The sequence below is a fragment of the Lampris incognitus genome, chromosome 2 (assembly GCF_029633865.1).
Source record: "Lampris incognitus isolate fLamInc1 chromosome 2, fLamInc1.hap2, whole genome shotgun sequence".
In the NCBI taxonomy this organism is placed as follows: Eukaryota; Metazoa; Chordata; class Actinopteri; order Lampriformes; family Lampridae; genus Lampris; species Lampris incognitus.
In genome coordinates, this window is record NC_079212.1 from 103,215,346 (window position 1) to 103,239,087 (window position 23,742).

Genomic DNA, 23,742 nt, shown 5'->3' on the forward strand with positions numbered 1-23,742 from the left:
AGAATCCATATTGGGAGAGCTGTATTTGGGTTTCCCTAAACATTGACTTTGTCAAGGTTGATGCACTTGGCAGGATAAGTAAGTGCTGAGGCACCTGGCATCAGCAACTGAGAATAAACAAAGCCACTATTAATTATTTGCCTGTCAGGAGAACCTCTTAGATTAAATTGCCTTTGTTGATTAAAGAAGAACTACAGGAAGGAAAGCGTGTGAATTGTTAAATGGAAACAAGAGTGGTTCCCAACTCTGGTCCACATGGACCCCCAGTAGTGCTGGTTTTCTGTTCTGGCAGGTATTGTAGCCATCTAACCAGACAATTTTTGACTTGATGCAACAGGTGAATGTAATTCAGGGTGCATGAGCACTGGGTAGGGACCTCATCACTGATAAGGATACCATGGACAGTCTGCATGGTCTTATGTGAGTCTACTAAGATTGTTCTCCACAGGGGATCTTTTTCCAGAAGGCAGTACAGCCGTCATCACATTAGATTACTAAAGCCATGGATCAAATACTGAACTAAATAGATGCTTAGACCTGGCTGGTTGGCTCTGCTCAATGACTCACTTGGGAAGAATTGGGGATCCAGACGAGCACTTGTATGACACAAAAAGATATATACACACACACACACACACACACACACACACACACACACACACACACACTTGCTTCTCCCATAACATGTCTTGTTCTCTCTGCCTTTACACATACTGTCAGTTGAAAATCACCTCCCTTGGGATTTTTTCCCCCTCATTAAAGCTGTTCTAATTCATTTTGATTGTCCTTTTTTCATTTTATGGATTTTACTAGTCTTGTTATTGTTCTTTTGCATCTTTCTGTCACGAATTTGTAGTTTAATCACTGAGCTTTATTTGATTACTTTTTTTGTACTCAAAATCTGCCAGCTTTCACATTTAATCACTATCCAAATAAAGTGAAATGCGAATAAAAGCAGGCTACACATAGCAGCAAACTATTTGCACATTTATATTTCTTCCTAAATGTAATTCATTAAATTTATAGAGGAAAATCATTACTCAGAAGATGTAATTGCCACTCTTGATTCTTTGTAGGTGCATGGTCGATGAATATGAATGAGTTGTTTTTTGTTGAGGAGAGGCATGGCAACATGGGTGATGAAAAGCTATAATTTTTGCCATGTGAATCCATTATGGACCATTATTGTAAACCACCAAGCTGTCCATTTCTGAGTATTGATATTTTCCAGAATACCAATACTCAAGTGACTACATTAGCTTGCTTGATTAACACTTTGATTTAACTAAGTGGACCGCCATTTGGTGAAGTGAAGACATCTACTAGAAAGAATTGTGGTACTGTGATCTCTGCGGACCAGGCCAAATAGAGTGGTCAGACTTTGTGAATGGTGTTGTAAATTATGTAAATGAGCTAAGCCATCATTACAAATGTTGTTAATAATGAACAAGAAAAACAACCCATATAAAGTTTTTTTTTTTTTAATCATGAAAATAAAGTTAACTGGCATGAATCATCACATTATTCTGGAAAAGCTTTGCCAATGTGGCCATGGTTCTTGAAAAACCACTTTCTGTGTGTGGGGTTTTTTTTTAAGTATGACCATAACAGTTTATTAAGGAATATGGTTAATTATGAAAATAAGTATAAAAGCAAATGATGGTGTTAATTTTGAAAATGTGTTACTTTTTTTTTTTTCTGCCGAGGAAGATTAGACAACACTGGATGCCAAACTACTGCTGGGCTCAAATGTACAAAGGCATGTACGCATTAAAATGGCCTCCAAAACAAGTATACGGCTGTTTATACGCACAGTTTCAGGTTTATTAAAAAAAAAAAAAATTACCTTGTGCTCAGAGTGCAAGGTGATTTTCAGAACAGAACCTCTGTTGCTGGCAGGGGTTGTGTGTATTGTTCAGGGAGCCTTCATTTGGGGAGATTTGTGCTGACACGGCGAGCCAGAACCGAGCAGAACATTGTGTCGTCCTCCTGCAACTAAACTATTCCTTCATCTTTCTGGCTTTCTCTTTCCACTCAATATCAGAGCAAAGACATTTTTCTTTTTTAAATGAGTGTTTGAGAAAGCAAAATGTGTTTTACATGTGTTTTTGGGGCTTTAATAGGTTTATTTAGAGTCAGTAAGTAACAAACAGGCAAAACTAACCAGGGTTTTGAGTTTAATGATCCGAAGACTTATTTCTATCTACAAATTGAACTTTTCAAAGATGTACAGCATGTGTCTACATCTACTCACATTACCAATGCTGGAATCATTTCTTTATAATATTGTATTATTGTGTCTGTCAAGTGAAATTCATGGCTGCTGTCTGTTGTATATCTTGCACTCACTCGGGCATTGTGAATGTGTGTTCAGGGAGAGATGAGACGATGCAGCCAGCCAAGCCCTCTTTCCTCGAGTACTTTGAGCAAAAGGAGAAGGAGGCCAACAATCGGAACGATGGCATTAGCGGGGGAGAGAACAAGGCAGATAACCGCAAACACCCTGCTGAAGGAGACCTGGAAGTGGTAAGTTAATAGACGAGAGGTCCGTGTCTGTGACTGCCACTGTGAGTGTGAGTGTTCCTTTACATTTGTGACAAATCTTCACACAACATAAGCAGTAGAATCAGTGTCTTTTTGTGTTTAGATATTAATTAGCAACTACCTTTTAACAAGGCAGCTTTTCACATTTTTTTTCAATGGACAAAACTTTGACATTATGCCATCTAACCAGTTAGCAGACTCGTACTGAACCAATTACTGCCAAAGTATTCCTGCTGATGCGTGCCTCATTATTAGATTCATTGTGCTTCAGACACATCAGACATTATAGCAGTATTGATCGTAGAGATCCTCTAGCCTGTATCTGCCCTACATGAAAAACACCATCGTCCATTTTGTTGCAACTGGGGGACAATACCACCTTTTTTTTTTTGTGGCACACAACTTGTGTCTGTCAGTCAACCACACAACCCTTTGTTGCCTCTCCTGATAGAGAAAACAGGTAGAGAAAAACTTTTTATACAATTCTTTTCATTCATGGTGCAGCAGTGGTCCATTAAAGCTGCGAAGAGGAACTCGGTGCGCACATATGCATTGTCATCAAACTGGGAAAGTCTGCCCCTGTGGGAAAACGTTAAGTGTGTGTGAGCTCATCTGTCCGAAGCGTGTAGTGATGTAGACAGGATGTGTATGTCTTTGTTTTTACTAATGCATAAGTGAGTGTGTGTTTGTGTGTCTGTCTGTCTGTCTGTGTTTGAAGTTTTACAGTTATGGAGAGGGAGACTTTACTGCCTTGTGACCCTGGTTTTTCGTAGATGCTGACATTCAGTATGAGCCGTGTGTGTATGTGTGTGTGTGTCTTTCTCTCTCTCTCACTGTCTCTCTCTCTTTCTCACACACACACACACACACACACACACACACACACACACACACAGCAATTGTCCTTATATTGACATCAAGCAAGGGATGTAGTACGTATTGCTGTGACACAGATTCTGCATCATGTTATGCAGATGTTATGCACATTCACACACTTGTATACAGAATTTTATCCTTAAAGGGGTTAAAGGGTAAATTTCTCATTGCTGCCAGACAGATACAAATAAGTTGGCCAATGGGAAGCCCCACCATTACTTTAAGTGTGAGGCATGGACCCACATCACTCAATAACACTTCACATTTGCATCTAGGGTGGGGAGCCATTACTGAGCTTGCTGCCACTACCAAGGCAGACAGGACTTTTGATAGATATTAGTGAAGATTAATTTCAGTTACTTTGCATTTTATTCAGCACTCCTCTGAAGTGATTCTTTTATGAGGGTCCATTTTAGAAGCGGTCCTTCAGCTTCCACCACAAAAAAGAGGCAGAATCATCAAAAACCTTTCCAGTAATGCATTAACATTTAACAATAGATATTACAGTTGGTTATTACCTTATTTTTCTAAGGCATCTGCTTAGGGAGTATTTTTTTATTCATGACAACCAGTCAGCCGAGTTGAAGTTACAAAGTCATCGCCCACACCTGTTAAGATTAACTCACACAAGAAAACTACAATACATTTTTCTGAATTGGTTGAGCAGCACGGTGGTGCAGTGGTTATCGCGGTCGCCCCACAGCAAGAAGGTCCTGGGTTCGAGCCCTTGGGTAGTCCAACCTTGGGGGTCATCCAGGGTCATCCTCTGTGTGGAGTTTGCATGTTCTCCCCATGTCTGCGTGGGTATCCTCCGGGTGCTCTGGTTTCCTCCCACAGTCCAAAGAAATGAAGGTCAGGTGAATCAGCCGTTCTAAATTATCCCTAGGTGTGAATCTGTGTGTGTGTCGGCCCTATGATGGACTGGCAGCCTGTCCAGGGTGTCTCCCTGCCTGCCACCCAATGACTGCTGGGATAGGCTCCAGCATCCCCGCGACCCTGAGTAGGATAAGCGGTTTGGATAATGGATGGATGAATTGGTTGAATACAGAAGTATCAATTTATACAACATTCAACATATTGACTGGTGAAGTAAAGGGTGGCAGGACCTAGCAACAATCGACATTACATCACCCTTGAGGTTTGGTTTGCTCCAAGTTGAGGCAAGTCAGTTTTATTTTACCTCGCCCCCTTTGGGAATGTGTGCCCATTAGACTTTGCAATAAGAGGCTGGAGGATGAATGTCTGTCATTTGTTATATGTCTTCGTAGCAGGTTGTTGACAGTTTCGTGCTGACTGTGTGAAGGTGATCAGTAAGTAGTCTTATTATAGATCTGTTAGTGGACTATTTTTGTATGCCTGTGATGTCTTCAGTCTTCAGTAAACCAGGAAGCTGTGTATTTTCGGTTTAATTGGAACATGTTGAAAAAGCTGTTTGAGTTACCACCAGCTTGTGTTATGCAAATGATTTTTTTATATATATTTAGTTCATCCTTTTGATTAAATGCCCTTTTTCCAAAACAAATTGATTTATTTTAGGTTTAATTTTTTTGTATGTACCTATTTATCATGTTTTTTTTTTCTTAGTTGTCTCTGGGGTAGGTCCTAATAAACTTTCAACAAAATTTGAAATCTCCTCACTTTGTGTTTAAAAAAAGAAAAGAAAAGTAAATCAGTGTTATTTAAGTTATTGTGATTTTTTTCTTTTTTCTAAATCAAGGTTTAGCATATCTTTAGAGATGTATGCTGAAAATGGCATCTAGACATAATGCCGCTGAGGGGATGTTCCTATGATAAGTTTTGAGTGACAGGCTCGCTGTCAACTTCCCTCATCATACAGCTACGAACAGTGTTACAAGGTAATAAATAGCACGCTTTTATTATCTAAAACTTGTTACCTGGCACTTAACATGGCAAACTGTCAAATTACACCAGCATCTAGAAGGACTGGTTGTCAGATGTGCTGATAAGTTTGTATGCTGCTCAGATGGCGACCGCACCCAAAACTTTCAATTTTAGTCGGTGCTTATGGTGATATTAATCAGAAACATGTTCAAAAACCATACTTGTGTGCAGTATCAGCATATGTAGGCATATCCCCTGGCTTCAACAGCAGCTGCGAACTGAAGGCGCTGTATTTCTTGCCCCAGTTGATGAATACGACCGGGCTGCACAAGCTAGTGCTAGCTAGACATTGTGGCTAGTTATTTACAAAAGCCATTAGTATTAATCTCCATCCATTATCCGAACCACTTATCCTACTGTCAGGGTTGCGGGTATGCTGGAGCCTATCCCAGCAGTCATTGGGCGGCAGGTGGGGAGTACCCCCCCCCCGATTTCGCTACATTAGTGTCAGAAGTATTAACCTCGCTAAACAATATTACAAATCGCCAACATGGTCTTTGATCCAGACCTTTTGATGCGTGAGGATTAACATCAGGTACAAAAACACACATTCATGTACTTGGTATATCTCCAGGCTTCAAAATAAGCCAAGAACAGAAGCCATGTTGTTTCTGCGCCTAGTTGATAAAGCAATAATGGAGCAAAGTGGTGGCAACAAATCTGCACCATAAATTCTGACATGTCATGCTTCCCTAAAATCCTCACCTATTCCCTGTTGGACCTTGCATCACATGAAAGCTTATCCAGAGTGCAGGCTAGCTGAAGTTGGTGCAGTACACACACACACACACACACACACACACACACACACACACACACCACAGGTTGTGTTGTGTAGGCCAGTGGTTCTCAACCTTTTTGGGGTCCTGGACCCCCTGCGTATTTTTTGATCTACCCTGAGGACCCCTCCACCTGATCTTGGGGGAGGGGGGTTGCAATTTGATAGAAACAGTAGAAACTGCATTTTAAATTGCATTATAGCATTTATTCACTCTTTGGGGCAAAAATAAGAGCTTTCAGTTGTAACTTAGATATAGTTAACAAAACAGAATTCTTATGCAGTAACTTTCAGATATATGTAACAAAACAGAATATGTATTCAGTAACTTTCAGATATATGTAACAACAGAATTTTTATGCAGTAACTTTTAACAATGCAAACGGGAGCGAGATCTCTTATTAAAATACAATAAATTACACTTGTGAAACAGATGTAATTAGAGAAAAAAGTCCTGTTACCCTCTATAGTTTAGGTAGATAAAGGTCTCAGTAACATTTGAGTAAAAGAATCCTATTTCTATAAATGTCATAGGATCTTTTTTTTAAAGATATTTTATTTTCACGGACCCCTTGCAATTACACCACGGACCACTAGGGGTCCGCGGACCCCCGGTTGAGAAACACTGGTGTAGGCTACTGAACCTGTTCTGAGGGGCTGACCTTGGAGGGGGGGGAACCGGTCCTCAAATTAAAATGTGGTGATGGACTATAATTAATGTATGTAGTTGGAGGCTGAGATAGGTGGCACCCTTGTGAAAAAAAAATGGGCTGTATTTTTTTTTCCTTTAGGGTTATGATTTGTTTTTCCCCAAAGGAAGACCTGCAAAGGACAGAGCAGATCCATATTGTTTGTGTACAGAGCACATCCATATTGTTGTAACAAAGCTTTTGCATTTTAATTTCAGTTGGACTTTAAAATCCATCTTCAAGTTCCTATTTCCCCATCTTCCCATTTTATAACTGCGTAGCATTACATTACAGTCATTTAGGCGATGCTTTTATCCAAAGCGACTTACAATAAGTGCATCATTTAACATAGGAAATCAGGAGAACTACTAGTCATCAGAGGTCATAAGTGCATCTTCTCTCTAAACAAGCATCTAAGAGCAAAACCAGTGCTAAAGTAAAAGCGCAAGAAAGGGATTATATATATAAAATATATATATATATATATATACTATATATGTGTGTATATACACTCACCGGCCACTTTATTAGGCACACCTGTCCAACTGCTCGTTAACGCAAATTTCTAATCAGCCAATCACATGGCAGCAACTCAATGCATTTAGGCATGTAGACATGGTCAAGACGATCTGCTGCAGTTCAAACCGAGCATCAGAATGGGGAAGAAAGGTGATTTAAGTGACTTTGAACGTGGCATGGTTGTTGGTGCCAGACGGGCTGGTCTGGGTATTTCAGAAACTGCTGATCTACTGGGATTTTCACGCACAACCATCTCTAGGGTTTACAGAGAATGGTCTGAAAAAGAGAAAATATCCAGTGAGCGGCAGTTCTGTGGGTGAAAATGCCTTGTTGATGCCAGAGGTCAGAGGAGAATGGCCAGACTGGTTCGAGCTGACAGAGAGGCAACAGTAACTCAAATAACCACTCATTACAACCGAGGTATGCAGAAGAGCATCTCTGAACGCACAACACGTCGAACCTTGAGGCAGATGGGCTACAGCAGCAGAAGACCACACCAGGTGCCACTCCTGTCAGCTAAGAACAGGAAACTGAGGCTACAATTCGCACAGGCTCACCAAAATTGGGCAATAGAAGATTGGAAAAAACGTTGCCTGGTCTGATGAGTCTCGATTTCTGCTGCGACATTCGGATGGTAGGGTCAGAATTTGGCGTCAACAACATGAAAGCATGGATCCATCCTGCCTTGTATCAACGGTTCAGGCTGGTGGTGGTGGTGTAATGGTGTGGGGGATATTTTCTTGGCACACTTTGGGCCGCTTAGTACCAATTGAGCATCGTGTCAACGCCACAGCCTACCTGAGTATTGTTGCTGACCATGTCCATCCCTTTATGACCACAGTGTTCCCATCTTCTGATGGCTACTTCCAGCAGGATAATGTGCCATGTCATAAAGCTCGAATCATCTCAGACTGGTTTCTTGAACATGACAATGAGTTCACTGTACTCAAATGGCCTCCACAGTCACCAGATCTCAATCCAATAGAGCACCTTTGGGATGTGGTGGACCGGGAGATTCGCATCATGGATGTGCAGCCGACAAATCTGCAGCAACTGCGTGATGCTATCATGTCAATATGGACCAAACTCTCTGAGGAATGTTTCCAGTATCTTGTTGAATCTATGCCACGAAGGATTAAGGCAGTTCTGAAGGCAAAAGGGGGTCCAACCCGGTACTAGCAAGGTGTACCTAATAAAGTGGCCAGTGAGTGTATACTATACAGTGCTGCTTGAAAGTATGTGAACCCCTTGAGCAGTTTAGATGTTTCTGTTGTTTTACCATGATTTTCTTATTTTATCATCACCAGTTTTTATGTATGAAATGTCAGATATATGTTTATCAATTGCATGTACTTGTTTAGTGGGACTTGTTTAAGTAGCCCAAAAACTACATGAAACATGGAATTAATATATGTGCAAAGTAAGTGAACCCCCCCAGCTGCATTGGTTAAGTCAAGCAGGTAACAGACTGAGGTGAAACACATTTGGGTGCTTAATTAATCATTTAAGCAGACCAATGAAATGAGACATCCTGGGGAAAAGGGTTTGGCCTGCACTAATTAAAAGACAGAGGAAACCAACCAAACCACTGTGGTCCCGTACAAATCAACAATGCCGAGAGCAAAGGAGATATCCGAGGACATGAAGAAGAAGGTAGTGACAGCCCATCAGTCTGGGGAGGGCTATAAGACCATCTCCAAAAGATTCCAGCTCCATCCATCCACTGTAAGACAAATAATTTACAAATGTAGGGACTTCAACATGACAGCAACTCTGCCTAGAAGTGGACGCCCATCAAAAATATCACCCAGAAGCACCAGAAAAATAATAAATCAGGTAAAGGCCAACCCACACATCACCTCTAGAGAGTTGCAGACCTCTCTGGTAGCATCTGGGACAAATGTGCATGCGTCTGCAATCAGACGGAAATTGAATAGCCATGACATTCATGGGAGGGTTGCTAGAAGGAAGCCTCTGCTCTCAAAAAAGAACAAAGCTGCCCGTTTCAACTTTGCCAGAGAGCACTTGGACAAACCAGAGGCCTTCTGGAAGTCCATTCTCTGGACAGACGAGTCCAAGATAGAATTATTTGGTCACAATCAAAACCAACATGTTTGGAGAAAAGCCAACACTGCATATGAAGAAAAGAACCTCCTCCCAACAGTGAAGCATGATGGTGGAAATGTGAAGGTCTGGGGCTGCTTTTCTGCTTCTGGACCTGGACGACTCCATATTATCCAAGGAACCATGAATTCTCCAGCATATCAACAAATTCTTGACCAGAATCTCCTGCCATCAGTCAGGGAGTTGAAGCTGGGACGAAAATGGAGTATTCAACAAGACAATGGCCCAAAGCATTCCAGCAAAACTACAAAGGAATGGCTTCAGAGAAAGAGGATTCATACTCTGGATTGGCCCAGTCAAAGTCCGGACCTTAATCCAATTGAAATGTTGTGGCGAGACCTGAAGAAGTTGGTACATACCAGATGTCCCTCCAACCTCTCTCAACTGGCTGAGTTCTGCAAGGAGGATTGGGCAAAAATCCCCATAAGCGGATGCGAGAGACTGGTTAGTGGTTACAGAAGACGTTTGGTTGAAGTAATGGCTGCAAAAGGAGGAGCCACAAGCTACTAATACAAGGGTTCACATACTTTTGCACATGTTAAATTTTCAGTTTTTGTGAAATAAACCACCTTTGTTGAATTAAATAATGAAAATATATCTCTTTTTGTGTGTGTGTCCATTATTTGGAAGGTGTGCTTTACAAATTGGGATTTGGATGTATGTGTAATAAGCTTATTTTAATGTTTTTTACAAAAACAGTGACCATGTCTGGAGGGTTCACAAACTTTCAAGCAGCCCTGTATATATATATATATATATATATATATATATATATATATATATATATATAAAAATGAGTGAGTCCGTCAACCTGGGCAGGAGTCTCCATGGACGATGATGTTCGCGGGTGACATTGTGATCTGTAGCGAGAGTAGGGTGCAGGTTGAGGAGAGCCTGGAGAGGTGGAGGTATGCACTGGAGAGAAGAGGAATGAAAGTCAGTAGGAGCAAGACGGAATACCTATGCGTGAATGAAAGGGAGGACAGTGGAATGGTCAGGATGCAAGGAGTGGAGGTGACAAAGGCATTTGAGTTTAAATACTTGGGGTCAACTGTCCAAAGTAACGGGGAATGCAGTAGATAGGTGAAGAAGAGAGTGCAGGCAGGGTGGAGTGGGTGGAGAAGAGTGTCAGGAGTGGTTTGCAACAGAAGGGTACCAGCAAGAGTTAAAGGGAAGGTTTACAAGATGGTTGTGAGACCAGCTATGTTATATGGTTTGGAGACAGTGGCACTGACGAAAAGACAGGAGGCGGAGCTGGAGGTGGCAGAGTTGAAGATGCTAAGATTTTCACTGGGAGTAACGAAGAAGGACAGGATTAGGAACGATTATATTAGAGGGACCGCTCAGGTTGGACGGTTTGGAGACAGAGCAAGAGAGGCAAGATTGAGATGGCTTGGACATGTGTGGAGGAGAGATGCTGGGTATATTGGGAGAAGGATACTGAATATGGAGCTGCCAAGCAAGAGGAAAAGAGGAAGGCCAAAGAGGAGGTTTATGGATGTGATGAGGGAAGACATGCAGGTGGCTGGTGTGACAGAGGAAGACGCAGAAGAAAGGAATAAATGGAAACGGATGATCCGCTGTGGCGACCCCTAACGGGAGCAGCCGAAAGTAGTAGTAGTAGTAGATATAAATGAGTGAATACAATAAGTGCCAAGAGCAAGTAACAGGGTAGTAGTTCTTGAAGAGGTGAGTTTTCAACCTACGCCGAAAGATCCATATTGTTCGCTGAAAGATCCATATCCGTAGCAAAACTCAATTGTGGTTCATATCTTTGTTCATTTAACATTTAGGCAAGGCTCAGCGTTTTCAGTTTTTATTTTTCAAAGCCATCCAGAATGTCGAATTTCACCACAAGAGGACACTGTTACATAACCTCACATGAACAGGAACAACTTTTGGATCCGTGGAAACATAAAATCCGGGTGAAAATCAGTTTAAAAATCAGGGTATTTTTCGGTGAAAATTGGTAAAAACCGAAAACACTGTGCTTTGCATTTAGGTGAGGCGCCTCCATAGCTGAGTGGTTGGAGTGCATACCACATGGCCACATGGTCACAAACGTCACTGGTTAGAATCCATCCGTCGACTTTTGATGCATGTCTTACCCTTCTCTCTCTCTTTCCCCATTTCCTGTCTGCCTCTACTATCACTATCTAATAAAGGTATAAAAAAATTAACATATAGAGATTACAGTAGTTACAGTGAGCTGTGTCTCCTCTAAAATAAGATCATGTACCTGTGTTGAATTTTGGAAACCTGCTGTCTACCAGTATTTACTTTGTCTGATTCTAGTGTTTATGCTGTCGCCTCCAGAGTCGAGTTAGAATGAATGCTGGGTAAAACCTCATGTTTGAGCATAAAGGCCTGCTAATGTATGAGATTGCAATGCGGACTTAGAATGACAATTCTAGATGCTCTTCTTCTCTCCTTTCCTATGTCTTTTCCTCTTTTCTTTTCTTGTCTCCTCTACTCTTATATTCTTTCCTTTCCTATCTCTTCTATTCTCTACTCTCTTCTTTCCTTTTCTCCCCGCTCTCCTCCTCCTCTGCTCCTCGTCTCTGCTCTGCCTCTGCTTTTTTTGCTTCCTATCGCCTCTTCTATATTCTTCTATCATCCTAGGCTTCTCTTGATACACTTTTTCTATTTCACTCTCTCTTGGTCTCACTCATCTCTATCTGTGATCTCCGTCAGTCCCCCATCTCTCATCAGATTACATCTGAAGATGGAGACCAGAGTCTGGAACTATTGTACATTCCTGTCTCATGGTTTAGCTGTGTGTGTGTGCGTGTGCGTGTGCGCGTGCGCGTGCGTGCGTGCGTGTAAAAAATACTCAACTAGCACATAATAGATTTGTTCAGATATGTGTGTGTGTTTGTGTGTGTGTGTGTGTGTGTGTGTGTGTGTGTGTGTGTGTGTGTGTGTGTCCACTTGTGATACACATACTGAAGCAGTGCGTGTTTGGTTTCCTAATGGTTTTGTAGCAGTGTAGCCATACCTCCCATTAGGCCTTCATATTCTCATATTTAGTGTATATATACAGTTATGTATTATATGTATATGTGCATGTAATAGTCTGTGAATGTTCTCATTCATCCAGGTCATGGTTATCCAAAGGAATTTAATCAAGTGCAACTGGACTATATATATACCAAGTCCAGTTGCACGTGATTCAATTCCTTTGGATAATGCATGTAATAGGTTTCGTATTCTCAAATACACTCAGAAAGGCATCAATCCGAAGTTGTTGCTGGTCTAAGTTTCAGCTATGTGAGCATCCGTTCACTATTTGATGCAATGACCCCAATCATGACGTTCAGCAAATATTGAATAGCAGCTAAAATTTCATTTGTGGGAGGTGTCCTGCATCAGTTAAGGCTATGCTGCTATGATGGGGTTGGTCTCTGAGCACATACAGCAAAGCATAAAATGAATGATATGAAGATAATACTTGGTCTTACCTTACGCAGTGGTGAAGTGGGGATGATACCGATGATATTTTAATGGTATGGTTACCAGCTTTCTACAGTAGCCCAAGATAGAAAATTTAGTCAGCAAAGTGTTTTTTTTTATTGTGTTTAGATATGGCAGGTGGATTGTTTTTTTTTTTGCAAATTCGGTGAAATCTGTTCATCATTAGTTAGCCTAACTAACTTCAAAATTAAATTTGTCATATTTTCTTATATCTATTTTTTTTAAACAGTTTAGCCGCATGAGTGTAGTATATGACAGACTCGCTGTTAGAGCCATCCTTGAGAAATCTGTCCACAACTCACATTTGTTGCACATTTATTTCATCGCAACGACAGTTGGGAAAGAAAATATGCCCACTGAAATAAAGCAAACACACGTTGGGTAGTCCGAACTGGACCCGAGTGTGTGTGAACTGGAAACGCGCTAGATCTAGCATCACGCGATTGAGTACTCAATGTTAATGTAGAAACTCGAGAACTGATGCAACTGCTCGAGAACTCGAATGCTCGAGTACTTTGTGCAACCCCTAGTTTACACCTACGTCCATTCAAGGCAATGAAAAGGATTTCCGTTTTTTTTTTCCTTTCATTGTGCGTCACGTGTGAGGATGAAAGATAAAATGGAAAAAAGCCATCATCATGCATGGTGCCTGGATGAAGTGTCACGAGGAAGAGAAAGCCAGCAGTAGGTCTAGCACTAAGCTTTCAGCAGCTGCCATAAACACGGCAACCTCTGCAAGCAATGGTTTTTAAACACCCTCAAACATGATGGAAACACGCTGGCAAACACGGTTAAAAATATGTGGGTATGCAGCTTGCATTTCACCCAGACGGATGATATGGGGATCCAAGCAGAAATGTTTAGTGGAAAAAGAGAAGATCTTGAAGCTAAATGCTGTTCCCTAAGTTTTCTTCATCTGACGAAGATTGTTCTGTGACAGCATGGAAAGCGAAGCAGAATAGCGGCAAGTTAATTTTTATTACATAAATAAAACAAATGCTTTTCAAACATAAGCAAATCTAAGCAACGATCTGTGGCGTTTTCTCCCCTATTTTGATGTACAACCATTCAGTGTTACGTAGTGTTATTCACATTTCTGAGGTGGTGTAGACCATTTTGATGTAGCCCACTAAAAGCTGCAGCAAACTGGAAGGGGAAGGGCTTGTAGTTTTCACTTAGTATGATGTCTTAGTATTATGGCTACTATTGGAGTGTTTATCCCTGCAACATAGATAGAGAGATACTGTCGGTAAAGGTTATTGTTTCCATTTAACACACGAGGGTAGGATGAGGAAAAAAGGGCTGTCCTTGATCAGTATTTAGATAAGTTTTCTGTTTTTTTATTTCATAGTTTTGTTGACATACCGAAATTAGAGAAGCTTGTCGGTCTAATAGAGGACATTTCTTAAACAGGAAGTTGAATTGTTTTCATATTTTGTATTTTGACTGGTCTCAGATCAGGATTAGTAAATGACTACTCAAAATCGTGGATATTAAAATGTGTCTAATAGAATTTTGGCAACAGTAGAATCCTTGTTGGTGTCAGTGTTTTATCCTCTAGCCAGATTCTCTGAGTGCTGAGACTTGGATCACAGTAGATAATAGCATCAGTATGAATTCATAAATGCATCTCAGGGACCAGTTTTGCAGTTTGGATCCCAGGCAGATTGAGAAATCCGCGTCAGCTGTCAGCCAAATTTATCTTTGACTGTTAAGTTTACATAGTGCTGTATATCAGCGTCTACTTAATGGTGAATGACCAACTTTTGAGCTAGTTTTGAGATTCAACTATTTTTTTATCCTTGAGTTGACATTTGGTAAAATGTCATTAAACTCCATTTGGCAGGTAAATGAATAATAGTGGCCCCAGGCCTTAAGCCTGCTATGTTTAAAGTTTTGAACCACAGTGTGTTGTGACCTTGTCACGGTTATTTATCCAGGGGAAAAGACGCAAGTGTTATTTTAGCCTCATTGATTGTGGATAATAAATAGGAGTAGAGCTGCTGGTAAAAGCTGAGGTGGGGGGGGCCCAAGGGAGACGCTAAAGCATGCCTTGCGTCTCTATCAGGCCTTTAGTATACAGAGTCCACAGACTGAATGCATGCCAATAGATTTAGCCTAGCAACTAAAATAGATGTGAAGTTCAACAAGACTTTAGGTCAATGGTGTCATGAGTCAGCTATTTTAAGGTACTTTTAAAGATTTTGATAAATGGCTGCTAATGATCTCAGCCTCTTGTGAAGTGACAGAATCATCCATTTGTGAAGAATTATAGTAATATAACTGAAAGATTGAAAGTGTTGCAACTAACAATTATTTTCATTGTCAATAAATGTCCTTTTTTCAATTAATCATTTACTGCTTAAATTGTCACAAATAAGGGGTCCGTGTAGTGGTCTAAGCATCGGCTTTGTGTCGATGCAGTTGCCCACTGGGGACCAGGGTTCGCGCCCCGGTCTTGTCAGATCCGACTATGGCCGGACTCGGTGAAGCAGCAATAATTGGCAACGCTGTCTTCGGGGGGGGGGGCGGAGTCGGCTTGTCTTCGTCACATGAATGCGTCTCTGTGTGTGTCGGAATAACAGTGATTTGGCCTGGATTCGCCTTGTCACGGAAGTGGCGAGGCGTCTCCTTCGAGACTGCCGGCCGGAGAGATGCAGTTGGCGAACGCATGCAGTGCGAGGGTGGGTGTTTGAACTAAAACAGGGATCGATTGGCCACTAGAAATTGGGAGAAAGAAGGGAAAAATCAGAAATAAATTAAAAAAATAAAAAATTGTCACAAATAATGATAAATGCCTATCATAATTTCCCATATCACAAAGAGATATCTAAAAAATGTTGACTTAGCTTTTGATCACATTGGATGTCTTTTCGGCAGGGGGAGGCGCCTTTCTCTATTCGTTCTCAATGGGTTTCAAGCATTTTGCTCACTGTTTTTTGCACTTTGCTTTTTAATCACCCAGTGAGCCTCATGTTTTGGAGAAATACCCTGAGCACGTCAAGTTGAAATGTGTTCAGTTCTGAACAGAAAACGGCCGACTTCACTGCGGCTTTTTTCCTCTGCTGTCCAATTGGAGGAGCGTAGAGCCGGGTCTTCTCAACTGAACTGTTTACAGCAAACGTGAAGGAGATAGAGCGAAAGCAAGAGTTCTCCACCTCTCCATGTTTTAGAAAAATAAATAAAAATGTAATGTGTAACCATCAGAAGCAATGATAAGTTAGACTGGAAGGGTTGTGTAGCTAATTTATTTATCACTAATGGTGACACACAAGTGATTGACCGGTATCTGATGTTGCTTCCTAGCAATGGAAGAGGCCTCTCACAGCCAAGAATCCATCCAATTTGATCAGGATCAAATCTGGGACACCTTACATTAATGTGATGGCACCTTTAGTCTGACCAGCAGCCAAAAAAAAAACAAACTCTGAAGTGTTAATTTCACTTAGAATTTGTGAAGCTGTAACAACATGATGTTTGGTGTAGTCACTTGCTAAATGACAAAGAATGATTGATCCAACCGTGTCTCAGTGAAGCAGAAGGCTGAGCAGTCTCTGTAGTCTCTGTCGGTTTGTGTTAATGACAAAAGTTCATCCATTTTATTTTTGAGGGATTGCACGTTGGATGAGATCAGTGCAGGTAGTGGGGGCCGATAGGGCAGTCTCCTGAATCTGGAGAGCACCCCTGTTCTCCGTCACCCTGTGCTAAGTTTATTTCTCCAGGGTGGCGATCCAGTGTTGTTTACAACCAGTATGTCTTCTGGAATGTTGGCAGATGGTCCCAAATTCCCAAATGTAGCCCTCCTGATGTACAGCAACTCCTCACGGTTGTATTTCCATAGACATGATGCTTTTCTGACAAAAACCATAGACAAAAGTGCAAGACACAGCAGCAGAGCAGAAACCGAGGCAAGCCTCACGGCGGCCATCTTCAAGACGCGATCACCATCACTGGGCAAGCAAAAATACTTAGATGGATGAAAGTTGTTTTTTTTTTTGTTGATAAAACGATTGTGATTTGTAATCAAAAGTTCCAACAGTGGATTGATTTTTTTGGTATTTGGTAAATGAACTGGATGTACTAATTTGACCTTAACTAATAATTGTCCGGGATTCAGGTGTTGTGAAGTTTCTGACAAGTAGTTCTGACAAGATCTGTAACCTATCAGGAACAGTGACAGCACCCAAGGAAGATGTAAGACTGTAGCTGGTGAAGCTTTGAGAAGTTAGTATGGAACTACAGTATGTGAATGTGTAGCTGGAAAAGGGCACACAAGCTCAACACTCTGGATGAACATGGGGCGGAAAAAATGGTGCACTTAAGCATCTTGTGTAGCCCTGCCTTGGACCACCTAGAGAAATGATAACACAGAGAAAGGGCAGAATTATTATTTGATAATGCCTCACAGATGACATACTGTTCTTATGAGCATTTGCAGTACCTCTCGTACCATAATTCCCTCCTTGTCACTTTGCTAAAGGTTTATCTTTATCTCATTCCTCTAGTTCAAGGCACTTTCTTTCAAAAGTCTTCTGGCTCTTATTTGCAAATTCTTCTCAAATTCCAGTCTGTCCTGTGGTGTAGCTTTAGATTTTCCTCACAAGTCCTCATTGAATGGCGACTTTTGATAGTTTTACCACCTCACTATGGAAGTGTTCTTTCTTTTTTCCTGTTACTTTGGTGAGGGTTTCTTCACACCGCTAATGATTATTCTGTCATGGGCTGCTGTTTTCTTTCTTTGATATCTTGGTCACTGCAGACTTTTCACCCCTCTGGTCTTTTCATTTTTTTTCCCCAAGTAATTCTGAATTGTTGATGTTGTAAAGACCTCTTGCACAGTGGCTCTAACTAGAATTTGCTTTATTTTCAACTCCAAAGTTGTTAGTTTTTTTTTTCATTTTGGATTTTTTTCTCCCCAATTGCATCCAGCCAATTACCCCACTCTTCCGAGCCGCCCTGGTTGCTGCTCCACCCCCTCTGCCGAGCCGGGGAGGACTGCAGACTACCGCATGCCTCCTTCGATACATGTGGAGTCACCAGCCGCTTCTTTTCACCTGACAGTGAGGAGTTTTGCCAGGGGGACATAGTGCGTCAGAGGATCATGCTATTCCCCCCAGTTCCCCCTCCCCCCCTGAACAGGCGCCCCGACTGACCGGAGGAGGCACTAGTGCATCGACCAGGACACATACCCACACCCGGATTCCCACCCGCGGCCAATTGTTTTGTAGGGATGCCCGACCAAGCTGGCGGTAACACAGGGATTCGAACCGCCGATCCCCATGTTTATTGGCAACAGAATAGACCACTATGCTACCCGGACGCCCCAAAGTTGTTAGTTTTACTGTCATTAGGGTACATTTACATGCAGTCTGTTTTTATGTAAATGGATAAAGGCATTACTTTACTGGCTTTAGAAGCAGTCATGTCTGATTAAATCAGAGTAAGCATAAAATGATTAAGAGTCAATTTTATAAATTTATTGCTGTATACAGTAAGCTTTATTTCACCGCTTTGAAACTGCGCGTGTGAAAGGTCACCAGACATGGCAAACTGAATATTATTTGCACAATAGAATGTACCTGTAGAGTTTGTGCACTTGTCTTAATGCGTATGTAGAGGGTGGGCTAGCTACCAGCCGCTCAGAAATGTAGTTATAGACGTTCTTTAACTTTATTTGTTGGTGTGACTTGTGGATCATGACATCAGTGTAGATTTGAGCTATTCCCTAATGTGTTTTTATATAGATGCGAACATGGACGGTGGAGGAGTTGCGTTTGCGCCTGGCCTCCCTGGACCCTCAGATGGAGCAGGAGATTGAGGAAATCCGGCAGCGCTACCAATCCAAGAGACAGCCCATCCTGGATGCCATTGAGGCCAAGAAACGAAGGCAACAGAACTTCTGAGATGGCCTGTCTAAGACAACTAACATCATGTTAAACTTCTGAGCTTTTTATGTTCTTCTAAGGAATTCTTTAAATATCCCTAAGACAGGTGAGGTGTTGAAAAATTGTGGATCAAAGGTTCTCCTGGAATGTCTTACAAAATGTCAACAAGACTGTTTTTGACATTTCTCCATAACCACTTCTCATAAGGTGACAGATGTGGATTTTTTGTGTGCCCTGTAACAGTTTGCAAAATGTCAGTTAAGCTTCTCTGTGTTGACAATGACAGCTTGCCTGGTGTAAGTACAACAGCCTGTCTTCTTGGTTGCAACTCGGAAAACTGCACCAGGCTGTTTTTCACTTGGTGTGAAGCCACTGAAATCTTTAAACTTGGAGAAGTACAATATGTTCAAAGAACTTGCAAAGATCTTTGTTCTAGAAATTCCTGGTGGAATCTGGTGCCTCCACTACACCTCAAGATACTTATTTCATCTGTTGTGCCGCATGGAAAATGTCTGGGGACTTTTTTAATGACCAGGTATGAAAGGACAAATGAGAAAGTGCTTTCCAAAACCCCCAAAAGTTCTCTGGAATTTGCTGTCTGCCAGTTAGCTTTGTCTGTATCTATGGTCAGTGATTATGGAAGGGCACTTCCATAGTATTTTTTTTTAATCAACACATTTGTATGGTACAATGTTATTTACTTCTTTTGTTCACATTTGGTACTGCTGAATCAATCTACTGTCTATTAACTTACTGGTGGTAAACATTGCTGATTTACTTTTTATTTAGTTTCTCCTAAGGTCTTGAAAGACATGGAAAATTCATCTAATTCTCTTCAGATCTCCAAAAGTTTAGGAACTACTCAAAAAAAGTTTGTAAAAATACTGTTATCTCCTACCAACAACTATATATGGTTTTGTTGTGGGTCTGATGTCATTTAATATGTTTGCTGTATGGATCAGGTTTTATTAACTCGATTTGTAGTAATATACACCATTGACTGCTAATCAAACCGTTCAAATGTGATCCAAGAAATTAAGGCCTGGGAAAACTGAGGATTGAAATACGCGTTTGAATCCAGCTTAAAGTGTCAGCTGTTGCGGAATTCGCTAACCAGACAAAAGATGAGGTTATATTTGTTGATCCATTATAGGAAACAGGATGCCCATTTCTGTTTAGGTTGTCACTTAAGGATGACAGCTCTATTTGTGATATCAGGTACCTGTTCCTTTCTTTTCTAGTTCCACATTCAACAGTAGCCATTGTAGATGTCCCTGATAGTGTATCTGTGCATATAAATGATAGCACACAAAAAACAACAACAACAAATGTCTCAACCATTTAGAAACTAGAAATTTGGTTGCATTAGGTAAAAAGACAGCCAAGCATCCTCATGTAAGTTTGCCATCGAGCCCTAAAGCAAGTAGTAGGTCAAAGGGTAGGGATTTCTACAATGTCTACCTCTGTACAAACAATAAGGTTGAATTACAAAAACAAAGGCAATGCTAACTTTGCCTTTGCCAGCAGTTTTAAGATATGGTGTGCGTGCATGTGTTTGTTTCTCAAGAAATGAAATCTCAACTCTTAATTTTTCCAAGTTTAAGTCATTGGCAGTATATCCAAATTATATATAAAAAAAGGATTTGTTTCGCTAAAATGTTTGCTTATGCTCTCAAGGGCATGCCATTCCCATCGTCCACCTCAAATCTCTCACCAGGGAGGTTCCAGATGAATGTCCAATACATGAAATTAATTCAGCTTAGCTGGAGTTCATGTTTTTGAATGTGCTGATTTTTGAAACTTGAAAAAGGTCATTAAGGGAATGGGACCACATTCTTTTTAGAGTCGACTTCATTGCACTTGAGATTTTGCTTTGTGTTTTACCTCGGTGCACTTATCAGTATTTCACCTGTCAATATTGTTCTGTTCTTGTTTTTCTTTATTGTCCCCATGTTAAACATTGACCTGGGTTGTAGAATTCCTAGAATGAGCCTAACCAAGCCCACATGTCACAGATTTGGTGTGGTTCTGGCAGGAGGTGACCAACTGGGTTGTTAAATTTTACAAATAACATTCGCTCATGTCTGGTGTACATTTGTTCAGTCCATTTCAAAGAGCAGCTGGACCACTTTTTTTTTTCCTTCAGTATATGTTCAGCACAATGCCTAAGGGACAATTTTTATAGCTACATTCAATTGTTACAGTCAGTTGGGGGGCTGGCATCAACATTTTGTGTTGGTCATAGGAATGTGCAGCATCATGCAAACAACTTCTCAGGTCATGAAACTCCTCAGGTGTGTAATATTAACGACATTTGTCATGAGAAATTCACTGTAGATAGTTGAGGAGTCCCTCACACACAGGGCCATGTGTGTATGTTAGGACCGTAGGGTTGCTGTTTGTAGATTGTGTTAATATGCAGAGATGAATTCCAGAGTTTCATTGCAAAGTGTTAACTATTTTCACAAGAGGTTAACTGTGACAACCAACTGCCAAAAACAAGAGAGCACAAAAACTCACATGGCTCAAATTTATGGTAAAAATCAACATTAGATATTGTTGACATTTTTTGTTATTTGACTTGGATAATGCTGTCTTGTGATGAATACATCAGATGTGCTCTTTTCCAAGTTGAGCAATACATTTCAGTCTGAAGTCCTTTGTCAAAATCGATATATGGCATTTTAGAGTAAAGTCCTTCAGTCGAAACATATTTTAATGTTGAGAAGTCTGGGCTATGAATCATGCAGTGAATTATTTTGGTGTCCCGGTGTGCTGGACTGCCTGTCGTTTTCTGCAGAGTAATGATTTATAATGAGCACAAATTAGTTTATTTCTCTTAAAAGGTAACTCATTACAAGGGGAAGCAGAGGGAATTGACCTTCCCTGTCTTATTTTGTCAATCTGGATGTACTACTGATGTTTTTATTTGTTTATTTTTAACAGTTATCCAATCAATATGCTGTCGTTACTTGATTTTGTTTGTGTATTTCTTTGAGAAAAAGTGACATTGTACAATGTGATAGAGCTGGACTGATTTATTTATTAGTTTAAAATCTGTCATTGAAAGTGTTGCATATACTATTTGTGTCGAGTGAGGAATGTCGTTTACTGTTCAACAACGAGGCGTCAGGACTGAGTAGTAATCACTGGAGAACACTGTAACCCAGGTCATATTAACAAGCCTGACGTGAAATCGGTTTGCCTTTCAGCCAGAAATAACATGTACTTTGTAGCTTTCCACACAGGATCAACTCCCTGTTATTTATACAGACCGTGTTACGATATTTGGGTAGTCAATACTGTGTTCCCATTGGGCCTTACTTGATGTGCCTTTCTTCTTCACTGCTTCCTCAAGTCGAACTGTTTCAAATCGACAAACACTTTTAAAGTGACACGCAAGCCTGATGTGATCATATGAGATTTTGTAAACTCTTGACACAAATTGCATTGTTGTCTTCAACACACCTCACCCATCCAGTCCCAAGTTAGGCTACAACAAATCAATAAAGATTTTTTTCGCATACTAAATTGTGCAGATCTGTAGTTAAATTACCTAATTTCATGATCCACTGTGTAAATGTGCTCACCCGTTGTGTACAGGCGGGCCTGATCGAGGAAAGGTGATAAAGAAGGGTGAAAGTGAGATGAGTTTTGGGGCATCCGGGTAGCGTAGCGGTCTGTTCCGTTGCCTACTAACACGAGATCGCCGGTTCGAATCCCCGTGTTACCTTCGGCTTGGTCGGGCGTCCCTACAGACACAATTTGCTGTGTCTGCTGGTGGGAAGCAGGATGTGGGTATGTGTCCTGGTCGCTGCACTAGCGGCTCCTCTGGTTAGTCGGGGGGACTGGGGGGAACAGCGTGATCATCCCACGTGCTATGCCCCCCTGGCGAAACTCCTCACTGTCAGGTGAAAAGAAGCGGCTGGTGACTCCACATGTAACGGAGGAGGCATGTGGTAGTCCGCAGCCCTCCCCGGATCGGCAGAGGGGGTGGAGCAGCGACCAGGACGGCTCGGAAGAGTGGGGTAATTGGCCGGTTACAATTGGGGAGAAAAGGGGGGAAACCCCCCCACACACACAAAAAAAAGAGCGCGATAAGTTTTACCTTTTCTTAGTCGTGCAGCTGTGGTGTCCATGGGTAATTTTAGTTTTAGTCTTTGAGCTGCCTGCATGAGAACAAAGCAAAAATGGTTTCCTCAGGTTTTGCTTATGTGAATAAAAAGGGGTTGTGCACAATTACATTTGTTACTGGGATTCGGAGGACGTTGTTAGGAGCGTGCTGTTCTGTGTAGCGCCTGTTTTCTCTGGTGCTCTCACACAGCTTGATGCGCACAGAAGAGACGGAGGAACCACATCATTCCTGCAGCTCTTGTTTTCTGCATTATAATTACAACTATGCAGAGGGTGGCTCTCTGCAAAGTCATTTATAAACATTGGGGGCAAATAGCATGAAGTTGGTTCAGTCGGTTTTATTTTTCTAAGTGCCGCCGCTGTTGAGGCGTCTCAAACATGTTTTGTTAGAGGTCTCATCGTAGGTGGTTTGAATACTGGACACTCGCTCCCCCCTGTATGATGAAGTCAAAGCAGTGGGTACTAGGAGAGGGAGCCAAAGCCACTCCGTCGTTCTCCTTCATACAACATTAACATTGGCCGCATGACCCATATTAGACTTCTGTTTACATCAGGGGAAACATAATCCAGAGTGTACAAGATGCTAAGCAAAGGCCTTTAATTGTTGGTCCGTGTGTTTAAGCAATGTTTCAGCGAAGTACATTGATGCAAGAAATTAATAAAAAAAATAATAGCTGTTAGAATGACCAAAGTGACATGGTTACCCAAGTAATTAATTGAATTAATAGAAATTTGGCTGAATCTGTCGACTGAGTATCTAGGAAGTTTGACTGTATTTTTAACCATATTGTGTCAGAGGAACAAATAGTGAAGCCAC

General features: G+C 41.3%; 1 protein-coding gene across 1 annotated transcript in view; it reads left to right on the forward strand.

The window, feature by feature from the left end:
• LOC130107176 (serine/threonine-protein kinase 4-like) overlaps positions 1–22,655 on the forward strand; it is a 46,108-nt gene extending 23,453 nt beyond the window's left edge. The window contains exons 10-11 of the mRNA XM_056273631.1: positions 2,375–2,526; positions 18,651–22,655. Of these exons, the coding sequence (XP_056129606.1) occupies positions 2,375–2,526; positions 18,651–18,809 (311 nt within the window). The 3' untranslated portion in view covers positions 18,810–22,655. The remainder of the gene's footprint in view (positions 1–2,374; positions 2,527–18,650) is intronic.
• Positions 22,656–23,742: the final 1,087 nt, after the last annotated feature.